The sequence below is a fragment of the Pangasianodon hypophthalmus genome, chromosome 26, assembly GCF_027358585.1.
Source record: "Pangasianodon hypophthalmus isolate fPanHyp1 chromosome 26, fPanHyp1.pri, whole genome shotgun sequence".
Lineage (NCBI taxonomy): Eukaryota > Metazoa > Chordata > Actinopteri > Siluriformes > Pangasiidae > Pangasianodon > Pangasianodon hypophthalmus.
The window spans coordinates 11331458-11355720 of NC_069735.1; the positions used below are offsets into that span (position 1 = coordinate 11331458).

Below are 24263 nucleotides of genomic sequence, written 5' to 3' on the forward strand. Positions count from 1 at the left end.
AGCAACAGGAATTGGTACCATCTGAAGATCCATACAAGTAGAAGTGCTACCCATTCAACCCTGTCCATTCAGCCATCCTTAACCAAACAGCGCTGCTCTGGAAGGCATTAGATCAAAAGGCCAGAGAAAGGTTACCAACCAGCTCCACAGACCTCTATAAAGTCCTGCAAGAGACCTGGCAAAGCATCTCTGAAAAACCTGGTTAGTCTTAAATGCTCATGTATTTTTAAAAGGATAGATGTCCCCAAAATTTCAAAAAGCAGTCTCCATAACAGTAAGGATTATATCCATGCAAAGGTAGCACTTATAATATATTATATGACAACCTTTCTTATGAGTGCTAAAGTATTTCTTGAGGTGGAAGTATATAATCAAATGTTCAAATATTAAGAATACAGGAGCAGAACAGGGATGGAAGACACTGTAAGAGTAGCTTTAGGATAAGAAAAGCAAAGGTGAAGAAAACCTGAGACAATGCGTGTGTGTGGGGGGGGAGTAACAGGTGATAAAATAAAAGAAGAGGTAGACACCTTTAGGGGGAAAAAAGAAAGAGAAACATGATATCAGAGACATGAGAGTATGTCAGTAGCAGACCAATCAGATGAAGGGGTCAGAAGATTAATGAGAGAAAAGAGCTGAGCTGACAAGAATGGCCAAAAGCGACAGGGCATAGTGGAGATATGACTGACACAAAGGAAGTGCACAGAAACAATGGCTATATATATATATATATATATATATATATATATATATATATATATATATATATATATATATGGTGAGACAGAAAAGAAGGGGCAGACAAGAAAGTGTTTATGATGTGTATATATATATATATATATATATATATATATATATATGTACATATATATATATATATATATATATATTTTTTTTTTTTTTAATTCGACAATTATTTTTAAATATATTCTGTATATAAATATATACTATATATATTTAAGGGGTTCCTGTTTTGATAAGCACTAAAGATTTGAAAAAAAGGATTGACATGCAGTATGCAAAAATAGAAATTCTTATTCTATCTTTTGATAGAGTATTTTTAATTTTAAAAAAGTGCATTAAAACCAATACATTTACACATCTTAATTAAGCCGAAGAGGTTGAGATAATGTTGTGTAATTAATTTTTTTGACGTGTCTCTAATACTAAGGAGAAGATCTGAAAAGATGCAATTATGTCAGCTGAATTTTTAATCACATTGATTGGCACTATTGATTGTCAGTGAAAACCAATCTCACTGTAAAAACACCATCAGTCACACTTTCACCATCTACTTTATCTCTTTCAACCTGTTTTTGACTCTAACCCCTCCTTCATTTGACGGTGCAGGCTTGGGGTTTGATGTATGGAGCTTTAATGAACCTATCATTTACTACTCGCTCCTTCAGTATTGATTCTTATGAGGTCCACTATGTTGTATACTTCAATCTATGTAGCAAGGGCACTGATTCAAATTTAATATTGTACTTTACAATTTATCATAAATGCAGCATAGTAATTCTTATTTTTATGTTTTAGTTTCCTCTACCCCCTGTTTTTTACTCTTACTTTTCTTTCATTTCTCCACCAGGGCATCTACAGCTGCATCCATGGTGTTCAGATCGAGGAGAACAAATCAGGCCTCAACTCTCCATCAGCCACCATGAACATGAACATGAACAACACCCATTCTAACATCCTTCGCTTGCTGCGAACAGCAAAAAACATGACCTCTGTGCCTGGGGTCAATGGATCCCCCCACAGTGCCCTGGATTATGGCCACCGTGAGTCGGCTGTCTATGACATCAGTGAGCATCGACGCAGTCTGGCAGGCCACAGTGACTGCAAGCCCCCACCCCCATATCTGCCAGAAGATAATATGTTCAGCGACTATGTGAGTGATGTGGAGAGGACTTTTGGGAACATGCACCTGAAGGACAGTAACCTGTACCAGGATCATTACCTGCACCACCATGGGGGCACGGGATCCGGACTGGCTCTGGGTATGTCGGGTCCCTTGCCTAACCGACCTCGTAGCTTAGGCAGTGCCAGCTCATTGGAGGGAGGGATGTACGATTGTGACAGTTTAGGGGGAGGGGTAGCGCCTATTTTCACCACCCAGCCCCGCCAGTCGCTGACTCACAGGAACAGGGAAAAGTTTGACCTGATTGCAGGCCACCCCACCCAATCGAGCTTCAAGTCTGGCCTGCCTGATCTATATGGGAAGTTTTCCTTCAAGGGTGGGGCGTCCAGTTCAGGGTTTATCGCGGGACATGACAGGTACTGTGGGGGAGGAGGGGCGGGCTCGGGAGGGGATGACGGAAATATCCGTTCTGATGTGTCAGATATTTCCACTCACACCGTGACGTATGGAAATCTCGAGGGCAACGCTAAACGACGCAAGCAGTACAGGGACAGCCTGAAAAAAAGGCCAGCATCTGCCAAGTCACGCCGGGAGCAGGATGAAATTGAGCTGGGCTTCCGGAGGCGCACCCACCACACCATCCACCACCACCACCACCACCATCATCCTGTTACACAAGGGCACCGTTCAGCTACCCCACCTGTGGAACGCAAGAGCCTGAGAGGGGGCAACTCCTCATACATGTTCCGTGACAAAGATAATCTGAGGGACTTCTACATTGACCAGTTCCGATCCAAGGAAGGGGCATCCCAATGGGAGCACTTGGATTTGAGTGATGCTCCCGGAATGGGTGGCGGAGGGGGTCTGGGTGGGGGCGGATGTGGCGGCATAGTCAGCAGTGGTGGTGGCGGGGGAGCGTGCACTAGTTTGGTTCCTGTGGACGATTTCTTGAAAGGTAAATCCAAGAAGACAGAGTGTAAGGGTGGAGTGGGAGGATCTCCTGGGCAGCAGGGCCATGCATGCTGGGAAAAGAACATTGGAGGGGTGGGGGGTTTGGCCGGAGGGGATTGGGAATGCCGTAACTGCCATAGTGGAGGCAACAAGCCCGTTTGCATGCATGGGGGAGGAGGGGGTGTAGGGGGATCAAGTGGAGGAGGTGGGGGTAGTGGACAAGCCTCCAGCCGGCCAAGCTCAGCCACATGCAAGCGATGCGATTCATGCAAGAAGCCAGGCAACTTGTATGACATCAGTGAGGACAACCACCTCCTCCTGGATCAGATAGGGGGCAAGTTCCCCTTGGAAGGTGGGAAGGGAGGTGGTGGAGGTGGAGGGGCCCAAACCCAGGTGCAGAGGCGCAAGTTTGGCCCAGGGGGCAGGGTGTTGCGTAGGCAGCATTCCTATGACACATTTGTAGACCTGCAAAAAGAAGGGGCGGGTAGGATGGGAGGCTCTGGAGGGTTTGGAGGAGCATCTATGCTTCCTCAGCCCCGGAGTGTGAGCCTGAAAGACAAAGATCGCTACATGGAAGGTGCAAGCCCATATGCCCAGATGTTTGAGCGGTATATGGGAGGGGAGCGGGAGACTACGTTTTTTAGTGGTGGGGACCGGGGGAAGGGAGGTGGCTCATCGTTTAACTTGTTCCGTGGGGGTGAGGGTGGGTTGCACCGTCGCTCGGTAGGCGAAAGAGACATGAGGGACAGGGATAGAGGCATGATGGGAGGAGGTATGGGAGGTACCCGAGGGGTTGGGACTTACTCCTTGTCTAAATCTCTCTACCCAGATAAGGTGAACCAGAACCCATTCATCCCAACCTTCGGCGATGACCAGTGCCTATTACATGGCGCCAAATCGTACTACATCAAAAAGCAGCAGGCACAGCCACAGCAGCAACAGACGCAACAGCAGCAACAGCTCCTCAACAACAACAACCGGGCAGACTTCCGCGGCTCCATGGGGGTGACTTCTTATTTGCCAGCCTCTGCCTCTGCCGGGGTTTTGTCCAACGTGGGACCCCGTTTTCCCAAGGAGCTGTGCCTGGGTGGGCCCCTCAGCAACCACCATGGAGGGGCAGCAGGCAACAACAAGCTGCTGTCAGCAAGGGACGGGTTAGGGATGGGGCAAGGACAGAGACCTTTCAATGGCTCAAGTAATGGACACGTATACGAGAAGCTCTCCAGCATTGAATCTGATGTCTGATGTTTATGTGCAAGTGAGAGAAAGAGGCAGAAAGAGAGAAACATAAAGAGAGACATGTATTTCAAAAGCAAGGAGGCAGCAGACTAAGGTAATGACCAACAGATCGTGTCTACTTTGTAATTTCACTTTCAAAACCAAGAAAGCAAGCAAGAGGAACTCATCAATGCTTGATACAGGTGGACGTAGCACTGTTGGATCACTGTAAATAGAGAGAAGGGACCTGCTCACAAGACAAAAGCTCAGACCAGATAGTGACAACCTCAGTATATCCCGCTATTTTATCCTCTCTTCTTTTTATTATCCCTTCTATTTTTCTGCTCCTTATACCAAAACACAATGTCCGATCCAGCTTAGGTACAGAGACCTGGTACGATCGTGAAGAGAAATCAGTTATTGTCTAGAAACAACAGGGTAAACCTTACAATAATTGTATTGATGATGTTAACACTAATATTATTAGATATGATTATAATGTTTATGATGTTCAGTTTGGGATTGATTTCTGTATGTTATATGCTGTAATATCTTTGTACTCTGCTTACAATTCTTTGTTAGCATACTACTTTTCAGAGAATTCTTATTTCATCATGGGCTGTCATTTGATCGTATTTGTCAACTGAGCTTGCATTGTCTTACATCATCATGCCATTTTGCCCTGATCTGGAACTCCAGGACCGCCAGGGACAATGCCAAGCTGGAAAAAAATGTAGACAAACTTGTTTTCCTTTCAGCTTTATTTACTATTAATTATTCATGTTTATTTCATTTATTGAGTGCTGTAAAATTATATGTAAAAGGCATGATTTGCAAAGTACTTAAGTTGTACTCCAGATATTGTGCTGAAGGACAATTATTATGATCTCTTTTTATGGCTTTACAATTTTTATAATGTTGCATTCATGTCAGTAGAGCGTTGGTTTAGTACACAGCACATTATGTGCCTTAGCAGGAGTCCCAGAATTCTAATTATACAGGTCATGTTGTTATGGCATCTTTCTGGTCACTGCACACAGATTGGTCATTGGATGAGTATCCATGATTCTAGATCGTTATTTGTGATAAAGACGCCTGATATGGAATTGCAATGTCCAATTACGTGCAGAGACACAACACAATCATAAATTGTATGATTGTGTAGCACGGATTTGAATTCAGAATTATTGTTTTACAAAATTAGTTTTGAACTGAATTTGCACAGCTCTGCGTGAAACCTGTTCTATAGATAACAACTTTCATTTATTTAGTGCATTTATTAGACTTAAAAATCAGACAGGAGAAATACCTGGGATGTCTTATATATTTGAATTGAGTTGCAGGATGTTAGTTCAAATACTGGACAAACAACCATCAAATCAATTAATTATTTTTCCACACTTGGTTTTGAATTAATTTTTTTCCCTTTCTTTTTGTGCACCCTTAGGTAAGAATGAGATGGGTGTTACAGGATATTACGAAAGAGCTTTGCCATGGCATCTGCTTGTATTTTATAAGTGTAAATATCCTTTTTTTCCATAGTGTACAGTGAGAATACAGCAAAGATGTAAGTTTAGAAATGCGTTTTACTTAATTAGATATGAAATGAAATTAGAATATTTGCACAATTCAACCTGGCCAAAAATGATGACTGCAGAGAACATCAAAATTATAATATGATAAGTACAAATGTTACTTATTTCTTTACTATCACTACGTGTTTTCACAGACGGCACCCTGACTAGCTCTGGGAGGCAGAATAATCTTTCTTGCTTATATAACAGTTAAATAAGTGCTGTTCTGTCAAGAACACCCTTCTGTTTTTTTTTTTTGTTTTTAATTCCAAGTCAAATATGTTGCAGTGAAGCTTACTAATCAAATTAAATGTTATAGACTTAATCATTTATGTATATTAATCCAACCACTCTTGGACAACCAGCAATAGTCTATAACTAGTCAGGATTACTTCTTACATGCAGAATTGAGGTATTTTTGGCTAGTATTACATGGATTGGACAAAAATTACACTTAGTCAACTTTCTAACTAGCCAATTATTTAAATAGATTAATCAGTAAATTTGGTCATTTAGTGGTATAATCACTAGTCTGTGCCATATTTACTTTTTTAATCCCACCAATGAACATATAAACTTTGCTGGTGGTCCCTAAAACCCTATTCTTTTCCCATATACCTATATAGCTCTATATGAGTTTGTTTTGTGTGTGAAATATACATTTTCTTTATTCACATTTTATAAAAAATACTCTCAGCCAAACAGATCTCCAATTCAAGCACAATGTTTATATTAATAATTGCTGTGTAAATATCTATTTTGTGGTCTTTAAGAAAACACCACTTTTATTGCCACACTTATTCATTTTTTTGCTAAGTGTGTGAGAGTTTGTGAAACCGTGAGTACATTATGAGATACATGCATGCATCTTTCTTTCTATTTTGCATTCCAGCTTTTAGATTATGTATAATTCAAAGACCATGTTTAGTGTTTTTCTTTTTCGTGTAAAGAAATGTGTCTTTCTTTTGCTTAACTTGTACCAGTTAGTGCCACACAGAGTTCAGACTGATAACTGTATGGTCTGGCATGATGGGCGAATATGCTAATGAGAATGGACATATATATATATATATATGGATGTTTGACAGAAAGCATTGTCATGTCCTCAGCCTGAACAATTTATGTTACAGTGTGCAGGGTTCTAACTTGAGAACAAGTTTATTTTCATTCTTGTGTTCATAGGGCTAATTTTTTTCACTGTAAGCGATTGAAATCTTAACCTATCATTGCAAAAAAAAAAAAAAAGATATTTGCATGTTTGACCCTTGGCAAAATGTGTTTTTATTTTAAGCGTGGTCTTTTTTCTTATTGAAGGTACAGTTTTCCTTCAGTCAAGTGTGTTCCTAAAAATGACAGATATTTTGCAGGTTCGGTGTACAATTATGCAGTGTGGCCACTTCTTCTGTCACTCTTGATGTTTTATGTGGGATGGATTTGGTAGCACAGGAGAGAGAAAATCTGTGTGTGGGTGAGAGTGGAAGAGAGAGCGTCTATCAGAAAGGAAGTCACACAGGCTAACTCATAAGCTATGGGGTTATTAGTCCTATGGAATGCCGGTTAAAATTCTTTATTTTTGTGCGAATTTGAGCTGGCAAGGAACAGAGTTCGCCTTTGCTCTTCCTAAGAAACAGCTGCAGTTCTTCCTGTAACGTAGCCTATAGTTTGGACTCGCACCAATTCACTGGAGGCTCTGTGATAGCAGAGTTGTTCGCTGCATGTAGGTGGAGATCACGAGAGACAATGGCAGGAGTGTACACATTAGAGAGTGAAAGATAGTAGCCTACATTTCATTTTTGCACTCTGTTATAATTTTCACTCATGTATAGGATTCTTGGGAGTTGGCAGTTGCACAAAGAGTGTGCAACATTGTTATCGAGCGTAGGCTTATCAGTCCCTGTTTTCCATTTGCTCCCCAAATCCCTCTTCTGCTACTGTATGTCACAGGTATTTGTAGAATACATGTGCCTGAATTCATGCTTGATTACCTCTGTGTGTGGGTATGTGTGAGACGGACTGCACATGCGTTGAAGTTCTGCTGTAAATAAATACGTCCCCTTTTCCATAATTTTTAATATATGGAGATACAGATACTCAGATGGGGTAATTTGGCATACACTTTTGTTAGGAAGGTTTTATAACCACCATAGAAGTATACCAAGATCATGTGACCAACGGTAGACCTGATATTGAAAGGATAAAACGTACGCCTTTGTTGTCTTTCATATAAATTGATATTTCTAATTCTCTTTTTTCCTTGGTTTTTCGACACTTATTTTAAATGTTACTGACAAATTACAAATGTACAGATTGTGTAAATATGACCAAATGGTTTCTCTTAATCCATTTTTGTATAGAGAGAGATTACCTGTGTTTAAGATTACAATAATAATTTAACGGGAAATTTCACAATACTTAAGCTATTGAGAATACAGACACAGTATGTGTGAAATATAAGTGCTAAGATATATTCTTCTGTCTCTTTGTACAAAACAGTGTTGACAATAAATAAAAGGGAGAAATCCCACGTTTTGTTTCTTGTTTTCAACTTTTTCCTTTTCAGCTGTATCCTAAACTGCATATGACCCCAATAAATAATATTTATTGGTATTGTTCAAGTATTAGTATGCAGTTTGGGGCATACCGGATATGTCTTCTTTTTTTTATAAACACTGCACTACTGTGTGGTTTTCCAAATACCTAATTTATTTACCTTTGAATATAGTTAAAGACTCTGTACAGTTGCTATATACCTCATATAGTTAGACAGTATTGCCAATATTATAGTAACATACAGTATAAAACCATATGAGACACAGAAAACCAACTCCATACTAACATACTAAATATTATGCAGCCCAAACATAGTGGAAGTACAGAGGAACATATTGCTGTACTACCATAATAAATAGTAGGCAACCTTAGATAGTATACTAAACATGGGCTAGATAGAGTAGGCATGAGAGCTCAACAACTGAATCAAATTCTTTCTGTACACTAGTGGACTTGGCCAATACCATACTACCATATTAAATAGTATGCAAAATAAACTAATGTACTCAATACAGGAAAGGTAACATGGGGAAAGAGCAATACCATACAAAGTAGTATGCAGCTTATTATGGGGAAACCTATGCCATACTGCCATACTAAGTAGTACAGAACCTAAGGTAGGATGGGGAAAAACATTGCCATAGTGCTATACTAAATACTATGCATGAACTGCCAATGGGGAACTACTGTACTAAATAGTATGCAACTTATGGTGGGGTACAATACTGTACTACCATACTTTATAGTATAAATCCTAAGGTAGTATACTAAACACAGTAATGGTAATGTGGGGAAAAATAGAACTATACTACCATACTAAAGGGTATGCAATCTCAGGTATCATAGAGTGTGGAAAACCAATACAGTACTACCATACTAAATAGTATGCAACCTAATGGAGAAAACCAATGTTGTACTACCATACGTAATATTATGCAACATACAGTATGGTGGCATAGTAAACATAGAAGAGGTAGGTATTGTGTGTAAAACCAATACTACCATTCTAAATAGTATGCAACCTAGTGTGCCACACAAAATTTATGGGAGGTAGAGCGGAGAAAACCAATGTGAAAACCAATACCCTACTACTGTACTAATGAGTATGCATCTTACAGTGGTTAACTAAACATAGGAAAAGCAGAGTATGGAATTTAATTCTTCTGTATTAAATTATATGCAAACTAAGGCAGAGTATGGAAAACCAATACCATACTAACATAATAATATGCAATCTATGTATAGTGCCATATTAACCATAGAAAAAGTAGGTAGTGTGTGGAAAACCAATGCCATATTTCCATACTAAATAGTGTGCAACCTAAGGCAGAGTAGGGAAAACCAATGATGTACTACCATACTTAATAGTATGCAACATGCGGTGGCATATTAAACCTAAATAAAGTACACTCACTGTCCACTTTATTTGGAACACCTGTACACTGGCTCATTCATATTATCCAATTGGCCAATCATGTGGTAGCAGTGAAATGCATAAAATCATGCAGGTATAGGTCAAGAGCTTCAGTTAATATACACATCAAACATCAGAATGGGGGAAAAAACCATGGTTGTTGGTGCCAGATGGAGTCTTCTGAGTATTTCAGAAACTGCTGATCTTCTGAGATTTTCACACACAACAGTTCTATGGGTGGAAACACCTTGTTGATGAGAGACATCAGAGGAGAATGGCCAGACTGGTTCTAGCTGACAGAAAGGGTACGGTAACTCAACTAAACACCCTTTACAGTACAGAACAGGCGACGACAGTAGAAAACCACATTTCAGCCAAGAACAGGAATCTGAGGTTACAGTGGGCACAGGCTCAGTGAAACTGGACAATTGAAGATTAGAAAAAGATAAGGCAAGGTTTTTCCAATCTTCAACTGTCCAATTTAGGTGAGCCTGTGCCCACTGTAGCTATAGATTACCATTATCTCAGAGAATTACTATTCTACTATTCTGAATAGTTTGTAACCTAAGGTGTCATACAATCCACAAGGAGTGAAGAAAAGCCAATACCATACTACTGTACTAACTAGTATGCAACTTATGGGGTAGAGTGTGAGAAAAACCAATAGTGAATAGTATGCTGTGGATGTAGGGAAAGCATATGATTGACATCTTCTGTGGTTTCCATGGAAATGTTGCAGCACCACCACAAGCTAGCAGGACATCAATGTCAAGTGTTGACTTGAGAGAAAAAAAGACAAAACATTCTTTTTCCTTTTTTCTACCAGGTTTAAACATTTTGCTTGGCTGAAATTATGCAGCGCCTAGAGACAGGAAACGAGACGTCACAGCCGATATGAGTGTCTATAAAATATTCAGCGGTGCCTACAGTTATCATTGTCGTTTGGGCTTAAAAATATAGTAGCAGGTTCATCATCCCATGAAGGTATTCACTCTCTCCTCTCTCTCCCTCACATATACACACGCGCACACACACACACACACACACAAATACACAAACAGCCAATCCTGGAATACGCAGCAACACATGTAACTATTTCTTGACAATTAACTGTTACCTAGCAACTGGCTCTTTTGAAAGAGAGACCTGGAGGAGAGATGGAGAGAGAGAGATCTGGTGTGTTCACATCCTGGTGGATTGGATGCTACAATGAATCAACGCACAATGCAGAAATGGCAAGTGCAGCATGAGCTCAACACCCACACTCATCAGAGATAAGACAGAGAAGGAGAATGACGAGAAGGATGGAGAGGCAAAGAGGAAGAAGAGATGACTTGGGCAGAGATTAAGGGGAAAGAAAGGAGAGGAAGAGAGGAGACTATGGAGTTAGAGCGTTGGAAAGATAGAAAGAAGGATGGAGGGACAATAAAGTGAAGGAGCTCTTAATGGGAGCAGAGTCAGATGCTGAAGATCGTGCCTGCAGAGAGGAGAGAGAGGATAGAGCAGAGAGGGAAGAGCGTTGCCGTAGAGACAGAGCGCAGCATTTTAGAGCTTAAGTTTTAATGAGGACACGTAGTATATAATACTCATACACTCTTATACACACACACACACACACACACACCTGGATATATCTACATTACAGCAATACGGTGAACCTACAAAAATAAATATTATGGGATGTCACATGACAGGAGATCATGTAATTAACTTGTTTAAGTTTCAGCTGATGATTAATAGTGCATTATTTATGATTAAGCAATGAGTAAATACTGTAAACATGATCAAAAAGCAATTTTAGTGAGAAATAGAATGAAAGCCATACAGGGTGTAGGGATCTGATGATCTATAATAATCTTACATGAATGCATCTTATACCCTAGGCACACCCACACATATGCTGAACCTGATCCAGAACCTGATCATAACTCGAAGCAGATGCACTTCTAAAGCCTTCAAGTACACACATGCAGTGATCCAGAGGATATTACAAACCTACAGGTCTCTCAGTATTAAATATAGTGTATTGTATTCTCCTGACAGAAAAGTGACACAAATTTCATATATGAAATAATCGCATGACTCACTTCGCATGATAAATTTCACACATTTCTGTGGTGCTTGTGTGATTCCTTTAATATTTTCACAATTTTTCACATGATTCATTAATTTTTACATGTGATCACATATTGTTCACGTGATATCACACATCTACTGAAGTTTGTGGATGGGAGGTACTTCATAAATTGCAGAATTCATCTGCTTTTATTTTATTTGGATTGCAGTCTGAGCCTCGGACTGCCTTAGAACCTTATATTAAATTAGCTGGTTGTTATTTGATTTCACCAGATTCTAAGATTGGAAACAATTATCTATGGAAACACCCAAATGACACAAGTCTACCACCGTGTGGACACTGAGGTGTAGTGATCACATAGTGCTCATACTACGCATAAGACGAACTTATTTCTCAATACAATTATAAAAAGGCTTTTACATCACTGAATGAGTGTGTAATAGTTATAAATCTCATATATAACACACATACGCCTATGCAAAAGATATACACTGATCAGCCATAACATTAAAACCACCTGCCTAATATTGTGTAGGTCCCACTTGTGCTGCCAAAACAGCTCTGACTCATTGAGGCATGGACTCCATAAGACTTCTGAAGGTGTGCTGTGTTTATCTGGCACTAAGATGTTAGCAGCAGATCCTTTAAGTCCCGTAAGTTGCAAGGTGGTGCCTCCGTGGTTCAGACTTGTTTGTCCAGCACATATCAGATACTCGATCGAATTGAGATCTGGGGAATTTGGAGGCCAAGTCAACACCTTGAACTCTTTTTCATGTTCCTCAAACCATTCCTGAACAATTTTTGCAATGTGGCAGGGAGCATTATTCTGTTGAAAGAAGCCACTGCCATTAGGGAATACCGTTGCCATGAAGTGGTGTACTTGGTCTTCAGTAATGTTTAGGTAGGTGGTACATATCAAAGTAGCATCCACATGAATGCCGGGACCCAAGGACCCAACATTGCTCAGAGCATCACACTGCCTTCACCGGCTTGCCTTCTTCCCATAGTGCATCCTGGTGCCATCTCTTTCCCAGGTAAGCAACACACATGCACCCGGCCATCCATCCTTCTCACCCAGTTACTGAGTTTGGCTGGTCAGCCAGGTATAGGAAGAGTCCTGTTGGTTCCAAACTTCTTTCATTTAATAATGATGGAGTACAATGTTCCTAGGAACATTCAACGTCTTATAAATGGTTTTATACCCTTACCCAGGGTATAAAACATGTCTACAGGGAGTTCATTGGACTTCATTGCTTGGTTTTTGGTCTGGCATGCACTGTGAATTGTGGGACCTTATACACACAGGTGTGTGCCTTTCTAAAACATCATCAATTGAACACTTTTCAAATCCACTGTATGCATTTATACACATCTAAAATATATTTATATACAGTTGAATGCTATGTTTTGCATACCCTTATGACAAAATGAAGAAGACAGAAATGTACTTTTTGCAATTTACTGCATAACAAAATGACAAACAAATAAATTTTAAAGTTATAAATTTTTGGAGGTTTGCATCTTCCTTTCTAATTTCATATGAATAATGTAATACTTTTTTGTAGGTTAATAGATATGCTTTCTTCTTCACCTAAAATCTACGGGTGGTGCAAACTTCTGCACATAACTGTATATATAACTGTATATATCAGACACTGATTCAACACACAACTAGAAATATTGAGTTATGTACAGTATATCTCTTAGGTATGTCAACATACAGGAAAACATTCAGAATTTCAATATATCACAGCACATATATTTTGTATTTTGCTTTATATGTATCAAAATGAATATCAATATTAATATCACATTTATTATTATTATTATTATTATTATTATTATTTAAATGAAGATACTTGAATGAATGAAGATTAAATACTTAAATTGGCTTAAAGATAAAAAAAAATAAAGAAAGTGGAAAACAGCCTAGGTGGCGTATAAATCTTTAAAGTATGATTTTTGTACATATTAGCTTGTATAGGTAAAAGTGTGCTTCATTTTTGACAGTTATCGGTTATACAAAATGACATTTCAATTGACTTAATTTCTGCTGAATTTTTCCTAAATAAAAATTATGAAACACTCAGCCATCTAGTAAAAAGTACTTAATTCAAATGAATTCAAATGACATTTTTATGTTTTAAAACCCTTCTTGTCTTTGACCCATATGTGTATAGACTGACTATGTTTCTAGTCTACTAGTAAATGATTCATTCAGCCAAACAAGCTGTCTTGTAAATTGATATATGTCTTGTGAATCAGTGAATTTGTACTGCATAATTAATGTAGTATATTATAAACATTAAGATCACTCCTTCAAACAAAGTTTCAGCACATGTTTATTGAGAAGTAGTTTCTTCAGCTGAAACTCTGTCACTTGTGTGTTAGCCTGAGTCCTCATCCCAAAAGTCCAAACAAACTTACCAGTATAAAAAAGAACATTTTCTTTGAGGTTTTTAAGACTAATCTTAACTTGGTCAAAAAGTTAAATCACCGGGGGACTGTTAACAAGCTAGGCGAAGTTTTCTGTGCTGGGGGTGTTAGTTACAGTCCAGTGAAAGCCGCTTAAAGTTTCCTCTGCCAGAGAACTCTGATTGGACCTCTGAGATCTGAGCTTACACTAGTGCAGCCAGCAGAGAGAACATATTCTTCTATAATTTATATGATGTACGTGACTCAGTACATGAGGTTGATATGAGAATGATAATTCAACACGGACAATTTTCTGGTTATATTCAATACATTATTCATATTAATTTACATTATTAATATTAATTAAAATTAATTTGCATATTATTAATATCTTTTTAAAATATCAATAGTTTGTATATCTTAGGCTATAATATATCTCTGTCACTCCTTTCTACCTATCTTTCTATGTCCCTCACTTTGACCTTCCCAGTTTCATCCTTGTACACCCTGACTCTCCTGGTTCGAACCACCCTGTTCACGGGCCGGGTCACTCGGACCCTGCTCCGGCGCGGGTACTGTGCCAGACTCGTGCCTGCACCTTTTAGGCTCTGGGGGGCTCCTTCAGTGGCCTGCTTGTCTTCCTCGTAGTAGCCATGACGACGGAGAAAGGGCTCCAAGGTTGCTAGGCGATTGTTGAGGTCTGTGATGCGCCTCTGTAAGTGGGAGACTTCTCTGAAGAGATCGTTGAGGGACTCGGAGAGAGGACGTACTCTGTGAATCCAAAGAACAAAGTTTTAGAGAGAGTGAGAGTGAGGGGATATGCTTGTGTGTGTGTGCGTGTGTGTGAGAGAGAGAGATTCAAATTGTTTGTGGGAGTGTGTGTGTTTCACTAGCAAGGAAAAAAGTGTGGGCAGTAGGTGGGTAACAGTCGATGTGTGTTAAAGAGAGAAAAAAGTTCACAAATGTGTCTATATGAGGAAGCCAGTGTGTGTGTGTGTGTGTGTGTGTGTGTGTGTGTGTGTAAATGTTTGAGGGTCTGGTTTGTTTCAGCTACAGAAAAAAAATCAATACTCTGAAGCAAACTGAAAACATGATTTCATATCAACCTGCAAAGCTGAGCTACCCGGACATGAGCACAACCGCAGCTAATATATGCAAAGATACAGAAATATTATTATAAGCAACATCAAAATGACACCAAATATTTTTGTTACTGATCTATTTTGTGGTCCTTTTTATAGGGCATTTCCACCTATCTTCAATTTTTTTCCTAAATAGCTGACAAATGTAATCTTTTCAACCTAAAGAAGAGCAGATATGTGTAGGTTTTTATTTCGCAATGTTCCCTGATAACATGCAGCCATGTATTAACTTGCAGCACTCGAGACATTGTGATCAGCTCCATTGCGCATTTGACTAAAGCCTGCACAAAATATTTAACCCCTTAAAATCCCAGGAGCCATCAGTGGGTTCATTTTTAGTAAGGTATCTTAGAAATATTATGGTTACTATATTCTAATGTCTAAAATATACAAAATATTTAATAGGTGATTTTTAAGGAAAAGGGGCAGTGCAGCTGTTTCAGCTGAGGGTGGAGCTAATACCAGGCCAGAAAAATGTAAACAGAAGCCTGAAACAAAGAAACTATTCAGATCCATTGTATGGTAATATGATGAATTGTACTTCTCCAAGATATCACTAAAATTATACTGTTGTTATAGATGTATAAACATTTGTAAAAGTTACAAATTGCACCTTAAGTACACATATAATAGCATACATTGTTATCTTATTGTAAATGTCTAAATGTTTGCCTACACATTCTAGATATTTTTGTGGGTGCTTTGATAATTTGGTCAAAATAATCAAGATCAAAACCTCAGTGATGTGTGATCTAAAGCACTTTAAGTAGAAAACCAGTTTTCAGTTAATCTCTCTATGTAGAACATTTATCCTTTCAGTGTAGAACAGAGCATTTCCTTTTCAGAAAAGGTTCCAAGTACAACCACATAAGAAAGACAGAACCATTATGCATCTAAACAATCCTTGAGAAATCCTTTTTCCATGAGTGTGTGACCACTCTCGTCTCATAGGCTCGAGGCTACTAGACTACATATCTCAGAGGATACACTAACCTCCAATATAACCTCCACTGATTTATCAAGATATGCAGCTTAGGCCAATCACTGGTCCCCTGTTTAGCCAGGACATAGTCAGAGTACTCCTGGGAGTCATAATGCTGTAATGAAAAATGTAATGTGTGCAAGCACAGCAGTATACCTTGAGTAGTCAGGCAGGAGAGTATTGGGCTGGGAGTGCAGCAGCGTCTTGATCTCGTTAAAGATGTGCTTGCCCCAAGTGTCCAGCACTCTCGTCACACTCCGAACATTAGCCACGTTCACGTGTTCCGCTATCGTGACAACACGAGACCAAACAGAAAAAAAAAATAATGAAGTTAAATACTCATGAGTTGAGTGAGACCCAATGTGACCTTGAGTCAGAGGTTATGGAGATAATGAGATCATTAAATTGGTGTCCTCGTGTCCTTAAATTCATTTGTGTTTGTTATTGGTAGACTGCAGGGCTGTAAAACTGGCAGGCTGTGAGCAGACCACAATGCAATTTTCAGTCCTGTACAATCACATTATAAATAATATTCGCTAGAGCTCTATGAGGGTCATTATTAGTTTAGAAATCTAATGGAAAAAAAAAAAAACATTCATTAGATTTCTGTCGTTATCGTAAATTCAATAACTTCTACAGCCCATGGGGCTACTTCATTATTTTAGATGGAAAAATATTTAGATCTCTAGATTGTATAAGAACTGCTCACTGATGATGATTTGCATTTTTCAAGAGAATTAATTATGTGAATGTTCACACTGGTGGAATGTAGAAAATGTTTGCCTATGTTATCTCAGTTTTCTTAAAGAATGAATTAAAATCTGTAAAACAGGGTTTAAAAGCAACACAACAGGTTGACCAAGATGTTTCAATTGCTGCAGCAATCAATAATCACAATTTAATTATTACTATAAATATATTATTATAGTTAATGTATTATTAGTGTTTTGAATACCACGTGTTCCCTGTTTGTGATTGACGATGTTATTGCTTTTTTATTGGGTTTTTTTTTGTGATGATGCATTTTACAAACTGTAAAATACCAGAAAGATGTAACACAGCTTTTAAAGAGCAGAATCTCTGTTTAGTTTTGTTTCTGTAAGTATTATGCCCCGTATCTACATTGCTAATCATTTTTAAGCTTAAACTATTTTACCATATTTTCCACAAGTTTTACATACTGAACATTATATGACAGTAAGAAGGAGTAAGAAAAATCAGGATGTCCATGTGTGGGGAAAAAATAATTTCCTTTTAAAACAATTATTTGAATAGTCATTCATTTGAGATTCCTTGCTGTAAAGGACATCTAACTAAATGTCCATAGGTCAATAAGCTATTAATTAATAGTCACATGGCTATTGGAGGTATCCACTTCTTTATTAACTAGCTTCTTTATTAACTAGCTTCTTCCTCCATATACTACTAACTTTAACAATAAATAAATAAATAAATAAATAAATAAAGGTTTTTCATTTTGGGACTGAAAGTGCCTTCGTCTCAAAGTGCTCTAGTTGGACTACCGGAGCTAAACCATTTAGGAATTTAAATGTCATCAGCAGTACTCTGTAATCAATGTTAAGACAATGTAAATTGAATAAGACTGGGGTAATGTACTCTGACTTGCTTTTCCTGGGCGGTTGCATCCTGAACTTATCAAAACTTAGGTCAGGAATCTAAAATTACTTCAGGGATTTTGTACAAAAGGCTAGTTTATATCCTATTTCTATGGCAAAAATCACGTTAAGATTTCAGCTGCAATAATTTAGAGATAACTGAATTATTGCGGACTCTTAAAATAGTCCATATAATGTTTTGTAATAATGTATGCCCCCTATTGTTATGAACTAAAGATATTATTATACATCTAATCACTCCTGGGTGGGTGGGACTTATGACTAGACTGTCAGTCTGTAGGCTATTAATAAAGGCTGAAGCAGAAAGAGAAAAAAACTTATGGTTATATTTACAATTCGTATATCTCACTAAGTACATATAATTAAATGTACATATAATTAAAACCAAATTACTACACAGGAGTGGCTTTTAGACAGTTTGTGTAGCTGCATCTTTGCAACAGAGTTTGGAATGAAATCTTTAAAAGTAAATTTCTCCTTTTTCACTTTTTGGAGGTAACCAGACTTTAAACTGCTAGAACTTTAATTGTGATTGAGATATGTACAAAAGAGTCACCAATTTCATCTCTAGTTTCTGCAACTTCATGTAGTAGAAAATACCCAAATTTCACCATATGAAGGGTTTTCAAAGGCTGCCACACATTTTACATCACGGATATCTTTCTTTTTAAATAAATGGTGTGTGTTGGAACAGACGACTGTCCTTGTTTAACCTCTTGCACATTTCTAAATGAAGCGCAGACGTCGTGAAGTCATTTGTAATTAAAATCTGATTGTAACATGATATGAAAATGGGTCATTTGTAATTGTAATTTGATTTGGTATTGATTGTTCCTTAGTAACAATACAATTTGCATTTCTGCCATGAAGGATTGACTTTCAAACTTTGAGACAGTTCTGTGCTGAGCAATACATTACATACTGTATTATTATGATGTACTGTAATGGATATACAGTATCTATGGTAGAGTCTGTGTGAGGGATGAAAGTTAACCATGGCACTGGTTGTATTTAAGCTAATAAACAAGATAAATCTATCCATAAAACATATATGTATAGTGGGAGGAAATATTGTGTCTTCAGAACTATGGTGCAAGACATATACACAAATATACCCAGCATTACATATATACAGTACATCCAGTAACACATGACGAAGCTGTGTTGAATGGGACATGACATATTACACTGTTTTTAGCACTAATTCAGTTCCTTTTTTTTCTTTTTTAACCCTTATGTGCAGGAAGTATGAGGAAACAAGCTAGCATGATGCAACACTGCTGCAAAGTTGTTTATTAATGCTGAAGTAGGCTGGAACTTTAGAACCTTTAGCATACATCTATTAAGTCAATGACCTTTTCATTCTGACACACTTATGTCATTAAACCCACTGAGTCATTTCCTTTGCATGCAATAAATGTTTGCTTTTTTTCAATGTTACCTCCTTCTCTATAGTTCCAGGTGCCATAATCTTCCAGCTCATTGCTCATTGCACGCGACGAGGCCAAAAACATCAAGATGACAGCCAGCATCATTACTGTCCTCGTTGCCATGGGAATGGGCACGACAGCTCAGAGGCCTGGAGAGAGAGAGGAGGGGGATTTCAAAAGTTTAACGGAAAACAGATTTGCACCTTCATCCTGCCAGTACCTCAGTCCAAGAGTTGGCAGAACGGTCATGGGTAGTGGCGAGAGAGAGAAAGAGAGAGAGAGACGAAGAGGAGCAGCGATTACAGATGCACAGAAGGACATAAAAAGGAAGCATAGCTGAGTTAATAAGCCAACTTCATTGACCTCCGTGGCAAGCTTCACAGAGCAGACTGTGTCTAGGGAATCACTGTCAACTCAAAGTGTGAATGAGGAAAGGCCTGAATTTTGCACTGTTAGGATGACCTGGCTCTTAACTCATCGCTGTGGTGTCTCATATTTTGGTGACCCCATATTGCTAATTAACTAATTATAACTGCTGTACTGTCAACAAGGTGCAAAAACAAACAGAGCCAAGTTTCCCAAAAGCATCTCCACACTATCAACGGTAGAGCGAGCATTACACTGAACACTCTCTCTCACACACATGCTATTGCAAGCTACTTCAGAAAGAACATTTCATGACATGAGACACCAATAGTGTACTGAAAAAAAATTCAAGTTACTAATAATGTTTACCTTCTGGAAGTGACAGTGGAGGGTTTGAAGGCAACCAGCAACTCTTTCCCTCATTTTGGGACAGAAAATCGCATGTAAGAGCAATCACGATGAAATAATGATGTGAAAATGACCATTCTTTGTAAATCTGGAGTAGAAGGTTGGTTGTAATAGTGGTCATGTGACCTCTATCCCTTATTTACAGAAGCATCTGTGTACAAGCATGTTGGATCCCTAAGAAAATGAAGGTGTCTATAAGTTTATATCATTAACATATTTGATGGATTGGCTATTTTTGACTGTACATTAGATTGTTACTGTTGTGAAAAAATGTTATGGGTATAAATGTGTAAGAGAAAGAGGCAAAATACATGTTCTTGTATCCTGATATGATTTCAGTCTAGCCTCTTTTTTGCTCCAAACCTGAGAAATGGAGTTGAATAGTGCTTAAAAGCAAAAAAAAAAAAAGCTCAAAAGTCAAAATGTCAGAATAATCAAAATGTTTTTATTCTTCTCTCATTTTCCAGTACTTTCACTGTGTTATTGTTCTAGTTACTTGGAAAAGCATGGATCAAAACAGTTTGTGTTTTCAAAGGCACAAGAGACAAGCAAGAGAAAGGCAGAATGGAATGATGGTCTTGTGACTGCTGTAACTCAACGGAAACTTAATTAGCTCATTTGAAGCTTCAGTAGCCTTTGTTCAGCCTTTGAGTCCCAGATGTTGAGAGCCTGCAAAGGAGAGTGGACTCATGGGCAAAAGTGACTGAGTGCACCATAATAGACCCTTCTGGTTTGGACAGTGTTAAGCCCGTAAAGTGCTCAGTATTGAACCCATCAGTGATGTGGGGTGTAAAGGGTAAAGCTTTACATAAATCTGTAATCATGGAGGAATGTAACTGGTACTGGGAACTGAAACAGAGTGAGTCAGTGCCATGGTATTTCTCCAAATGGCCCCCATCCCAGGACTTATAAAGACAAGGGCCCATATGGAGACTGTATCACAGTGTAAGAGTGCTGATCTAGAATCAGCTTCCTCCACCTCTTCAAGAAGAATATGTGATTTTGTGTTCAGTGAAAGACAAAAACTGATCCAAGATCAGCTTTCTCAGTCCATGGGTGGCATTCATGAGAGTCTCATGAGCATGAGCAGCTGGTAGTATAATTGCGCTCATTTGGAGTATAAAAGATAAACGCTCTATAGGCCCTTACACACATGCACTTTTAAGCAGTAATTTAACAGTAATGAATCAGTTAGGGGCTAAGGGCCATATTCAGAGTTGAGTTAAGAGCGTAATGAAGATTTAATATTAAAATCGGACACATTGGTGTTCAGACCTTAAATGTAACTATGAACTTAAGTACAGTGTGGGACTCATGCACAGGGGGTGGGGTTTGAGAGGTGTGTCTCAGTTACATGCGATTGTGACTTTGGACATTTTTCTTGAGAGGTTTCAGCTTGAAAGAGGAGCAGTATTAAGTCCAGCACCACTGTAACCATAATATAATGATGTTTTGGGCTGTAAATACGCAAAAAACCTATGGAATACCATTCAAGGTTAATATTCAATGCATAAATATAACACTATTAATTAATTAATAGTAGTGTCCCTTTAAATTGCACAGTTTTCTTTTTTTGCATGGAGGGCAGCAGAGTAAATGGATCTTAATCAAAGATATTTCTGTTCTTGAGGATTTCATGAGAACTTCATTTAAGGATAATATTATGAACAATACAGCAGGTTCGATCAGCTTACCCAGCTTAACTATAGGCACGTTTTCTTTACAGGAAAGCACAATGAATGAACATTGGCATTATTTTTTAAATTCAAAATTGCTAATGAAAAAGCATGACAAAATAAATTACATCCCATACTCACGTTACTATTTCATGACTTTGATTTAGTGTCTCTTGGGTTCATTAACTAGTGTGAGCAATTAACTGTCAGTGCCTGATATAAAAAAATACAAAATAATAGTTTATGCTGGATCAAGTGCTATTTTATAAGCTGCTTAATAAGGAAGGTGAAGCCATATTGTTAAATGACACCAAATTTCAGGTGATGTTTATGTTACATCTTATTACATTTGACATCAAAGAGAAAAAAGCTATTTCCTCTATCTACACTTTCTATTCCTCATTTTTTGGACATTTAAAGGCAAGTGCTTAAAGGCATGTTTTCTAGAAGCTATTGAAAAACCCATCTCAGCACTTCTACATAAAAAAAATATCTGGCAACCTTGGAGGCATGAACTACATGCAGATAATTTGCATAACCTGAAAATAGAGCCCAGAAAATCAACTTGCATACCTGTGTAACTGAACTTTTAACATGTGCAGGTTCCCTCATATAAATATTGACGTAACTTTGGGATTTAAGTTATCAGCACTGAATTTGATAAGTGAATTTGAAAGGAAACTTTTGGATTATCAAGAAGGCTCATGTGTAAAGAAGAAGCCAAGAGAGATGTTCTGACGCAGTTTGAGTTGGCTGAATTGACAACAGTTTGAAGAGACAGCAGGAGGAAAAACCTAAAGTCAACAAAGAAGACAGTAGACATGTCTGGAAGTTGGAACGATTCAGAAATTAAGGCTAAACAAACCCCAGTGTGTAAACCGTTAATTCCAACAATTCTATAGGGTTTGGTATACATCAAATCATAACAAATATGAATTCATTCCTCCCAATAAAATACCATTTGAACACACTAAGGCCAAAACATTACTAGTAAAGGAATTCCAAAACCTGGGATATTAATGATTTTAATATGCCAGAGTTAGCTGGATCTATCTGTTGAGGATAGTACATCTGAATACTAGTCAAGAAATGGATCTTTATGAATTAAAAGGCAACATAAATAACAGGTGAATCTTGACTGGTTAGAAGATGTTGGTCCATATAATTTGTTTTATCTCACATTTACAAAATCTGGGGTGACACAGAGACCAGAGTTTCTCCTCTGAACAGATATTTTCTTGCTGTATGTAAGAACTTCCGCAAATATTAAAGCACTGACTTAAAAAATGTTTGAGCAGACATCTGAAATAGAAAAAAGGACCTTTTCAAGTGCTGGTGCTATAGGCCTATACTATGAGCTACAATACTACAATGGGCAAAACAGATGTCGTATAGACTCTGCTCCTGAACTAGATCTAATCATCTTCTTTCCCGGTGGAATCATCTGATGGACACATGCACAGGAGTCTCATGCCAAATATTTCTAAGGACATCATACCATGCAGATTAAAGAGATTGATAGTAGAACCAGAGGTACATCAAGAACTTGTCATGGAACATTTAAAGTATTTTTATTGAAGAGAAAGTGAAGGAAAACAAATACGGTAGCATTAAAGAAGAAGATGTTTAAGAGATCTTTTTTGATTCAGATAAACATTACACTTACGCTTTCAGAAGGTGATGGTGTTCTTCTGCTGGTTGTCTTACACCTGCTGCAGGACTTTTTTCATTCAAAAACAGATTTTTTTTTTTACCTTCCGACCACTCTTTCACAGCTTTCTCCTGCTTTCCTTTTTCCCTTTCTGAATCGTTGTCTATCTCTTGTTTGTTCCCCTCCCTCTTTTCTGAGCAGCAGTAATGTGATTATAGGAAGAGCTATGCAAGCTGTGCCCCACTTGTTTTTATTTGGGACAGAGAGAGAATTCACGCTTCTTCAACTCTCTTCATCTCTCTCTCTCTCTGTCTCTCTCTCTCTCTCTGTCTCTCTCTCTCTCTCCTGTAGTCCAGCTGTGTCCAGATGGGAGCTTTACACTTTCTGCTTTTTTGTTTTTTTTTTGCAAAACACACACACAAACACACGCACACACACACAAACACTCCAGCAAATGACAGGTTGGTAAAGCACACAGTCAAATCCACTGTACTCATATTGAAAGTCTATAAAAGTCTATAAAAACCTTCATGTTGTTTATGAAGAACTCCTGTGCATGACAGAAGTATAGTATAATAGTTTATTATATCTAATACAAGCCACTATATTATCAACACTCTATAAAAGTATCATATAATCAGATAGTATTTCTGAGGTGTCTCAGAAAGTTCCAAAGTTGGATCCATACAGTTAAATGGTGTGTATTGGGTCCATATGTAACCCATTTTACAGATTGCCAACATGGAGAGATAGATGAAGAGGTAAAAAAACGAGGGAGATTATGAAACGGGATATATTTTTTTAGTCACTGACATCCAGATGTTATTTCTCTGGTTCTTCTCTCTCTCCACTTTCCCCCTCTGATCTGTTTTCATTGAATTTATGAGATCAGTCTTGGCTTCTTTGCT

The 24263-nt window shown here is 38.2% G+C and overlaps 2 protein-coding genes across 4 annotated transcripts in view; one reads left to right on the top strand and one right to left on the bottom strand.

The window, feature by feature from the left end:
* grin2bb (glutamate receptor, ionotropic, N-methyl D-aspartate 2B, genome duplicate b) overlaps positions 1-10320 on the top strand; it is a 112883-nt gene extending 102563 nt beyond the window's left edge. For all 3 annotated transcript variants that reach the window (XM_053229977.1, XM_053229976.1, XM_026932273.3), the window contains one exon: positions 1592-10320. In XM_053229977.1, the coding sequence (XP_053085952.1) occupies positions 1592-4060 (2469 nt within the window). In that variant the 3' untranslated portion in view covers positions 4061-10320. The remainder of the gene's footprint in view (positions 1-1591) is intronic.
* Positions 10321-11689: 1369 nt separating this feature from the next.
* On the bottom strand, positions 11690-23702 carry si:ch211-243a20.3 (uncharacterized protein LOC100151507 homolog). The gene is made up of 4 exons (XM_034299986.2): positions 23371-23702; positions 19266-19403; positions 16344-16473; positions 11690-14834 (listed from the first exon to the last, which is right to left on the bottom strand). The coding sequence occupies exons 2-4, from the start codon at positions 19375-19377 to the stop codon at positions 14519-14521; spliced, it is 558 nt and encodes a 185-aa protein (XP_034155877.1). The 5' UTR covers positions 19378-19403; positions 23371-23702; the 3' UTR covers positions 11690-14518.
* Between the last annotated feature and the right edge of the window lie 561 nt (positions 23703-24263).